Here is a 10,257-nt window from a genome sequence, read left to right as displayed (position 1 = left end):
CTGTTCTGTTCCATTGGTCTATATCTCTGTTTTGGTACCAATACCATGCTGTTTTGGTTACTGTAGCCTTGTAGTATAGTTTGAAGTCAGGTAGTGTGATGCCTCCAGCTTTGTTCTTTTGGGTTAGGATTGTCTTGGCAATCCTTTTTTTTCTTTACCATGTTGACTTCATATCAGCATTTAGGTATTATTAACTTTATGTAATAGTATTTGGGTTGGGTATTGATGTGTTTCTGGTTGTATGAAAGATAGTTGTATTATGTTAGTTGTAATTATGACCCTATTATTGTCTTTATTTGAAGATGATGATCTCAAGAGATGTGTATGGGTTCAAGTTGACAAGGGGTGGACTTGTTATGGGTAATAATGAGTGTCACCTTGATTAGACTGAAGGATACAAAGTATTGATCCTGGGTGTGTCTGTGAAGGTGTTGCCAAAGGAGTTTAACATTTGAGTCAGTGGGCTGGAAAGGGTAGACCCACCCTTAATCTGGGTGGGCACCATCTACTCAACTGCCAGTGCAGCTAGAATATAAAACAGGCAGAAAACCATAAAAGGATTAGACTGGCCTAGCCTCCCAGCCTACATCTTTTTCCCATGATGGATGCTTCCTGCCATTGAACATCAGACTCCAAGTTCTTCAGTTTTGGGACTTGGGTTGGCTCTTCTTTCTCCTCAGTTTGCAGATGGCCTGTTGTGGGACCTTGTGATTATGTGAGTTGACAATTAATAAACTCCCCTTTATATGTTAAGATTAAGATTATATATTAAGATTAAGTCAAGATACATCCTATTCGTTCTGTCTCTCTAGAGAACCCTGACTAATACATTTAGCTTAAAAGAGAATAACTATCATAGAAGGATAAAGGGGAGATCAAGCCCTCTTAATACTTTGAGTCTTTGTTTTTACTTTTATGTTAATTTCTTATAATTTTTTCAAGTGAACAATCTTCCCACATCTTTCCCTTCATTCCTCTTCCTCTCTCCATTTCTTCCATCCTTGTTACATTAGTAATTGATTAATGCAGGTTTGTGATTAACTTTCTAAAGTTAAGTGATTGTTTAGGGCATATAGGAAATAATATCAATAATCATTGCCATGTAATTATTGAGGCTATTTTGGCAAAGTCAGTTATGGTAATCACAGGATCAGCTCTAAGCTAGGTGACATCTATCCAATATTATACTAAAATTTGATAAGTTCTAAAAGTGATCCTGCTGTGTCCTAACTAATTTTACTAGTTGACAGTTCATTCAAATAGTGAGTCAGTCAACTCACAGTATTATTTGGAATTTCCCTTTCAAAATTCCAGCATTTCTTAGAGGGAAAAATGCGTCAAATAGTTTTCAATATTTAACACTTAAAGTTATTGATGAGACCAGTTTCTAACAAAATAATTGGCACAGCCCAGATACTAGATGGAATGGGATGTAGATTAAGTGAAGATTGGAAAATAGAAATTGCCTGGCTCATAGCGGATGCATAGAGGGTGCCTACATATATGGGTCACTGCAAAAGAGCATCCATTGAAGCCAGGAGCCATTACGAGAGAGATGGAAGGAAAGCAACTTGGAAACTCGAAGTTTCTGAAGATCAGCTTCTTCACTTTGTGCTAAGGCCAACCGGAGCCATTTCAAATGTTTTAACAAGCTGTGTGCTACACAGATGATCACAGATTGCCTGAACATTTTCCTTCCACATCTTAAGTGTCATTATTAAAGGTGAACTTTAGTGAATAGAAATAGAAAATGATGGTTGGACCATCTATGAGGCCTTAAGCGTTACTGGAAATGCATTATCATATCAGTAGTTTAAACTGCTCAGTCTAAGGCCAATAGTCACTTGGCAAGATTTATAAAAGGAAGATAATTAGGAAAAGTTAGTATTGGTTATCATTATGGACAGACACAAAATGTAGTATCTAAGAAGAAAAGATTATTAATAAGGAGATGGAGAGATGCAGCTTGACCTAATGAGCAAATGAAATGACTGGAGAACATTTTTTCAGAGATCTGAATATCACTATTTGATCTCTTATCATGAGCAATTCATAAGAGTGAAGGCCAGGTTACAGTTAATTGACTTAACGTGATTTTTGTTTGACTCTACAAATTGTTTAACCCTGAGAAATAAACTATATTGTTTATATGCTTAGGTTGGCTATATGACTTGTTATAAACCATAAAAAGAAAAAGATTCATCTTCTTTCAAAGAATATAATTTGGGAGAATTAAGGACTAATAGTTTTCTATAGGGAGTAGTGGATACTACTTGAGGGTGGGGATTATGTCTGTCTTTTTTATCATTGTGTTCCCAGTGGCTGGTATAGTGGCTGGCATATAATAGGTGTCCAATAAATATCTACTAAATTCAATAATGCTTGAATGAATAGTGATGTCTGTGATGAGTTATAACATTGTTCAATCTTTCAACCTGTCTCTTTTTGATAATATGGTGTATTCTTTCATGTCTTCAATATTCATACTATAAAAATAGAAGGCATTTTTTCCATTTTAAAATATAAAGCTATATTATATATTAAAAATTGTTTTTCAGAATATTCTCTTGGGCTGTGATGTGTGTCATAAAGGACTCACTACCCTCCTCCTCTAGGACCCCTGCCCAATTTGAGAATCACTGTGCTATTAACGCTAAATTGATCATGGTTACATAACTAATCACACTTAGTGGCTTAAGAAATGAATAATCATTTAATTTATTCATGAATCTGCAATTTGCACAGGGCTATGAGGGTATGACTTATTTCAGCTTCATGTAATATCAGCTAGGATGGCTTCAATGGTCCTGAAAACTCTACTTAGTTGACTCAGCCACATGGCCGGTAGGCTGATGTTCTCAAGCTGTATCCTGCACATACAATCACAGACTGATGAAATGTTTTGTTTTATTTCTTAAGTAACATTATTAAATACAATGAATATAAAAAGAAAAAAAGGAGTGGTTGAACCACTTACGTAGTCTTAAGTGTTAACCAGAAATGTAGACTAATATCAATATTGTAAATTGCTCAGCTACGGCTGGTGCTTAGCTGGGAGTTCAACCAAGGCTATTGGTTAGGGGTCTTTATTCCTGTCTATGTGGGCCTCTCCAGAAAAATGCTCGGGCTTCCTCACAGCATGGAAACTAGATTCCAAGAGCAGGTGTTTCAATAGTGAGGAATTACAAGTTTCTAGTTTTGTAAGGCCTCTGGGACTAGACATTGGCACAAAATCATGGTCACAATATTCCAGTGGTCTAACAGTCATAGGGTATGCCTACATTCAAGGGATCAGAATATAGACCTTGCCTCTCAATGGAAGAGTTCTCGAAGAATTTGTGACCCCTTCCATTGAGAGGCAAGGTCTATATTCCATCTTTTATGTGTCATAATTATCTTCAAAATAATCCCTTTGTGGTGAATAAGAAAAATATAAGACTTTTTATATAAGGCATTTGCTGGTTTATATGCCAGATTTACTAAGACCTTAAGTATGATTAGCTTTCACAATTAGCAGTTATCTTAAGTCTATAAGTCTGCAGGAGAGCATGTAAAAAAACCCTTATGAAATTGTCACAAATTAACCTAATTATTACTATTAATAGTAAAGTACATGGATTGACTATATGATATCTCCATTCAAAAGGTAAAATAATGTAAAGGGTCTCTACAAAACTGGCCAGACCATGGGAATTCATGTTCAATGAATGACAATGGGACTTCCAATTTATTTTTACCTTAATATGGTTAGGACATGAATAACATTAGCCTTTAAATGTTTCATTCCCCTACCTGCCTTAACAGTGTATATTCCTTCTATATGTTTGTAACACTGGTAGTAAGATTTTGATATGAAAATAAAATGTTTCTGAAAAACTGTTTCTTAGTTTCGGTGTGTGAATTTACTGGAAAAAAATATTTGAACACTTGCCGTGTTCTAGGAACTGGTCTATATTGGGAAAATACAGCAGTGAGCCAAAAGGATCAGGCCTACACCTGCCCTCTTGGAATTTGCATTCCTAGGGGAAAAGATGGATAATAAATAAATAAATAAATAAATAAATAAATAAAGTAGTGATAAAATAAGGAACGATAAAGCATGGTAAGGCGGTAGATAGTGATAGTGGGGGAAGAGGATGTTTAGACAGCATGGTCAGGGAAGGCCTCAGTGATGAGTGAGGGTTTTTTTTTTTTTCCGAGATGGAGTCTTGCTCTGTCACTCAGGCTGGAGTGCAGTGGTGTGATCTCGGCTCACTACAACTTCTGCCTTCCAGGTTCAAGCGATTCTCCTGCCTCAGCCTCCTAAGTAGCTGGGATATCAGGTGCGGGCTACCATGCCTGGCTAATTTTTGTATTTTTAGTAGAGATGGGGTTTTATCATGTTGGTGAGGCTGGTATTGAACTCCCGCCCTTGTGATTCTCCTGCCTTGGCCTCCCAAAGTGCTGGGATTATAGGCATGAGCCACTGCACCCAGCCAATGAGTCAGGTTTTGATCAGAGACCTGAATGAGGAGAGGAAACAAACCAAGTGAGGATCATGGAGAAGAGTGTTCGAGGAAGAGCTAGTAAAGGGGCCCTGAAGAATTAATTAGTTTAGGTTGTTTGATTAGCAACAAGAAGATATATACTGAAGCAGAGGGAATGAAGAGAAGACTGACAGGAGTGATGGTCAGTGGAAGAGGCAGTGCTATGATTATATGTGGCCAAGATCATATTATATATGATTATTCTTTTTTTTGGGAAATGATTTTTGTGGTGATGATGATGAATAGCATTTCGTGGATACTTAGTCCCTACCAGACTCTTTTAAAATACTGTTTTATATGCATTATCTCATTTAACACAACCCTTTTGTGAAGATTCCAGTGTAATTTTAAAGTTCTAAGTGAGGACATAGAGGCCAACAGAGGTTTAGTAATTGGTCCAAAGACACACACTCGTAGAGACTGCAAGAATGCTGGTAGAGACAGTGAGAAGTGATTGAATTGGAGCTATATGTTGAAGGTAGAGCGAACAGGAATTGTTGATGGATCAGATATAGGAGATGAATCAAAGAATGGATTGAAGAATAACTTTGAGGTTTTTGATCTGAGCAACCAGGTATGGCTTTGCTGTTTGCAGAGGTGAAAAGTACGTTTGGCTGTTGGAGAGAGGGTGCTGTAGACTGAGTTCCTTTTCGGATGTGTTAGATCCAAATAATGATTAGACGTCCAAGAAGATAGGTGTGTCTGTAATATGGGAGGGAGGTATTATTTTGAGAGTTGACAGTTTAGAGGGAGCTTCTACTGAGATCAGTTTCCCTTATTATTGTGTGTCATGCTCCAAGGCCTCTGTCATTAAAGAAATGCCCATTTGTTCTGGAACGCAGGTGCAGTGGGCAGCGCTGTTCCTGCTTGCTGGAGTATCATACATGCTGTCACACTATCTCTTTTGAAATGCATTCCATACTCAAGATTGAAGATATTCATAAGAAAGAAGTGATTTCTCTTTTAAAAAAATATGTAAATGACATGGATCTATATATGTGATAAAATTTTATAAAACTATACACCGAAGAAACAAGTGCATACGAAAAAAAGAAAAACTGGCAAAAACAAACAAACAAACAAAAAAAACAACCTCTCTAGTTTGGTTAATTGTACTGTGCCATTCTTAGTTTCCTGGTTTTGCTATATTACTATAATTGTGTAGGATGTCATCCTTGTGAGAAGCTGCATGTGGGTAATGCAAGCTTTCTGCACTATTTCTGCAACTTCTTTTGAGTCTAAAATTATTTCAAAATAAAATTATAAAAATGTAAATGTATAATTGCATCTCTTACTTTAAATTATTATCTTGTTTAGTCTTATGCAATGCAGGGACACTACATTCACATGAAAATGAGAGGCAGTGAGGGGTAAAGAGCAGTTGGTGAATGGGTACAAAAATACAAGCGAGATCCAGTGTTCAGCAGCACAATAGGGCAACTGTGGGAATAATAACTGATTGTAAATTACATAAGAACTAGAAGAGTGGAATTGGAATGTTCCTGACACAAAGAAATGATAACCAATTACCATGATTTGATCATTATACATTATATGCTTATATCAAGCTATCATTATACCTCATAAATATGTATAATTATTATGTGTTCATAAAATAATGAAAATGAAAAATGAACCAAAAGTGGATATTTTTATAATATGCCAAACTTAATGGGATGTTGATAATTCTTCATTTCTTAGTGCTGCAAACTTTTAATACATTAGCAGGTTCTTTATATTTTATCTTAAACTTTTTATATGAGCAGAATATATTTTGTGTATACATTTAATGTACCCTAAAAGATGAAATGCATAGTAATTTGTTAAACTAGAAGGCAGTAATAAGACATTTGGCAAATGTAGCATATCTCAAGCATCTTAGAGAGCCAAACAAGTTAAACATGTTAAAATAATAGGTAGGTCTGTGACATTTATTGACAATTTATGATAGCTGAGCACTACTAAAAATCATAATTGCAGCATTATTTCATTAACCCCTAAAATACTCATTATTTTAAAAATGTAAATTTTTCTTATTTCTCTTTTCTGAAAATGTAAAATTCCGTATTTGTTAGATGATTCTGCTGTCATTAATTTGTTAACTTTATTTCTGTTTGTTTTTCTTAAGAGCAACAATGGTGGAATAGAGATGTTAAGTCTGTGATTACCTTTAGTTTAGTTTTTTTTTTTTTTTTTTTTTTTTTTTTAAAAGAAAAAAAGGGGGGAAAAAGATTTTTAATTTGTTTTTTTCTTTTTTTTTTTTTTTTTTTTTTTTTTTTTTTTTTTAGGAAAGAAAAGTCTATATCTTTTAATAAAATTAATAATTCTTTATAGAATCAAGATCTCAGGATACTATATCCACAATCCTAGTAAACTCTTCATTTCAACATGGAAAATTGATACATTAAAGATAAACACATTTATTTCAAAGTATTAAAATAAATATATGCACACAAGACATTGAAAGACTGACAAAAGGATAATTTTTTGTTTTTCAATACGAATATTCAAAGGTATAAAGACTCAGTTGGGAAATGTCGACACTCTCTTCCTCCTACTCAGGTCTAACAAAATATGATCGGTCTTAAAAAATTGTCCTGCACTGGCGTCAAATAATAGCAGAAAAACTGATGAAATTTTTATAAAATAATAGGTTTTGGTTGTGAAATTATAATTTGTTACACTCAGAGAAGAACAGCTCTTCTTGAAAAAAAATAATTTTCTAAAAGCAGTATATTAAAGATCTTAAGTTGCTTCACTAGCTTGATTTTATACCACTTCCATCAAATGGGATTTGGCTGATGAAACTGCAAAGTGAAACAGTCTATATTTTGTTTAGAGTCATTTTTCAAATGCTTGGAGGATGTAGGATGGAAATTATCATTGCCTGTGAGTCTACTTATTTGTGAAATGCTTATGGAATGCCTGTGTACTGAACATTAAGGTGAATAAAATACTGCCCCCTTTTCAAAGAAGCTTCCAGTTAACAAGGGAGTGAAACCAGAGGGGCAGGGCAGGTTGCAGGTAGTGTGCTACTGAAGATCGGAAGTTTGTTGAGTTTAGGCTGAACTCTACTCTAAATAAGCTTTTGTAGGATCCTGTCAGCATTAATAGACTGACTACATCTGGAGAAAGAAGAGTTGGTGAATTATGGATTGAGGAGGGAGCAGTCGGGGCTTTGAAATACCCTATTACCCTATACCACCCATAGTCCCCCATAGATGAATGACAGTCATCAGTGGGCTAACTTTACATTTAATTAAAATGATGGAATAAAAAAATCACTGGAATAATTATATGAATTTAATAACTGGAATTTCTCAGCATTGCCAAAGTTTTATTTTAGCTAAAAACTCCAAATCTCTTTATCTTTACAACCTTCTAAACATGAAGCACATTAATTTCTCTCCACTCCCTAAATTTCTGATGTTCTGTCAAAAATATTTATAACCAGGGAGGTATTCCAAAAGCTGGAAGGAGCAGGTAATGAGAAAGAGCATATGTTTCTAAACTGGATCATCAATCTCTGAAAAATTTAAATTGATTAGGCTTCATTCAGGAGGACAAAGTGGAGGATAACTTTAATCTACTAACAAATAGGATTTCTTAGGCAAAATTATAACTTTGGATCATCTGATTCTTCAGAAAACACTGTGATGACTCTTATGTTTTGTCATATTGACTAGAGTCGTGCATGCTCATAAAGTCATGTTTCTCTTACTGAAGGTAATGTTTTCTGAGGGAATACCAAGTGTCAGGCAATCTTCTGAGAGTGGAACATGCATTCACCCCTACAAGTTTATAAGGATGTCTCTGTCAAATTATTCATTGATTAGCAAATATTCATATTTTTTTCACGTGAGATGTTTGTTTTATTTTTATCATTTCTTCTCTTTCAGCTCTTCTTTATGCAACTATTTTTGGAAATGTTACGACAATTTTCCAGCAAATGTATGCCAACACCAACCGATACCATGAGATGCTGAATAATGTACGGGACTTCCTAAAACTCTATCAGGTCCCAAAAGGCCTTAGTGAGCGAGTCATGGATTATATTGTCTCAACATGGTCCATGTCAAAAGGCATTGACACAGAAAAGGTATGGGTTATTATTATTATTATTTAGTTTCTATTTTAGTAGGATCTTCAGATGCATTAAGCTTTTCCACTCACGTATTGCTTGTATAATTGCTTCGTAACTGTTATTCTGTATTTGTAAGTGACATATCAGTCAATCAATCATATTTATTGAGTGCTTAGAGGGTGCAAAGCACCGAACCATTAATCATCAATTAGTACCAGTCATCACATTCAATTTAGAAAATTCAGTTCCTGAAAATAACTCATTATTCCATTTCCCTAAAACACTCTTATTATCTCTCACAGTAATTTGTTGCATTCCTCTAAAACTCAGAGTGCTGCCATTTTTCCTGCTAGAATTTATTCTTGATTTCCCCTTTGCCTTTTTTGCTCATTTAAAAATTAGAAAGAGACTTCCTGGCTATAAATTAAAAATGTATGTGCCTTCTATGCTGTCCTTCACTTAAATTTCTCCCATCTCATATGTTTTATAAAGAACTTGTAATTCTTTATTTTCCAGTTTGCCTTACACACATCTATAAAATAGATGTCTCCCTCTCCAATCATCTGATATCTCTAATCTCTTCCTTGCCTTTTCATGGAGCTGATTTTAATTTTTTTCATCTATCTCATATTTGGGGCAAAGAAGCACTCAAGATCCTCCTTAAAATAAATAAAAGCAAATTTAAAAAAATCCTCACTTCCTACACCCAGCTGATTCACATCAAATACAGAAGATGAAAAATAAAGCTTGCACACAGAGTTTTAGAGGAAACCAGTCTTGAGCTATTTCACTTTATAGGCATCAGTGGAGACTATTCGTTTTAAGTACTGATTTTTGACATGTGATAATTAGATGGCATAATACCTTCCTGGCTGTTTCCCACAATTTTTTTTGTTCTTTTAACCACATGAGGTTGACTTACGGTTTTTCTTTAAGACTCACTCAAAAAGCATCTTTCACTGTCAGAGGGAAAAAGCAAATGAGAAAAGTAGATGTTTAGTTAGGAGAATTTCATGAAGCAACATGTAATTTTTTTTTAAGCCAGGGCAGGTGTTGTTAGTATAGAGGGTTGAGTGGAGGTGTAGGGAATGGATGAGGAACATAGGAGTTGAGGGAGAGAAGCCTTCAGAGGGAGTGCAGGTGAGATATTAGGGGGCAGCTATGTGGAGGAGTTGTGAAAGGGGGTGAGATTTACTCCTCTTTTGATATTTTACAAGATATAGTATAAGTTTTCCAGTTAAATGGCCCCTTAAAAGTGGTATGCATGAACACAGAAGGAAGAAAGCAAACTGCATTTTTATGGAATTCGATTAATGGATATCTGAGCCAATATATGGCTAGTAGAGAGAGTATCTAAAGAAGAAACAGAATCTTCCTTGGGTGAAGGTGAGGGTAACAGAATTTAAGTCATCAAAAGCAGGGTGTCCATTGAAGTCCACATTAAATGAAACAGATCAAGAGACAACCACCCGCCTCGTCAATCACTATCTCAGCAAGAAATTTTCCTTTCCAGAAAATGCAATAGAGCCATATAGTAACTAATAAAAAATCAGTAAATGATAGAATAATGTCCTTTTACATATTCGAAAAGTGTCTGAGCCAGAGCCTCTGGCACAAATCTAGTACATGGCAGAGTTTTGAGTCCTT

At 35.1% G+C, this 10,257-nt stretch overlaps 1 protein-coding gene across 2 annotated transcripts in view; it reads left to right on the top strand.

Annotated features, from left to right (window-relative positions):
• The window catches only part of KCNH5 (potassium channel, voltage gated eag related subfamily H, member 5), a 341,485-nt gene that overhangs the window by 192,247 nt on the left and 138,981 nt on the right, over positions 1-10,257 (top strand). For both annotated transcript variants that reach the window (XM_011978277.1, XM_011978276.1), the window contains exon 8: positions 8,426-8,625. In XM_011978277.1, the coding sequence (XP_011833667.1) occupies positions 8,426-8,625 (200 nt within the window). The remainder of the gene's footprint in view (positions 1-8,425; positions 8,626-10,257) is intronic.

Source organism: Mandrillus leucophaeus, unplaced genomic scaffold (genome assembly GCF_000951045.1).
Source record: "Mandrillus leucophaeus isolate KB7577 unplaced genomic scaffold, Mleu.le_1.0 Scaffold192, whole genome shotgun sequence".
Classification (NCBI taxonomy): Eukaryota; Metazoa; Chordata; class Mammalia; order Primates; family Cercopithecidae; genus Mandrillus; species Mandrillus leucophaeus.
This window is presented reverse-complemented; position numbering and strand designations above follow the sequence as displayed.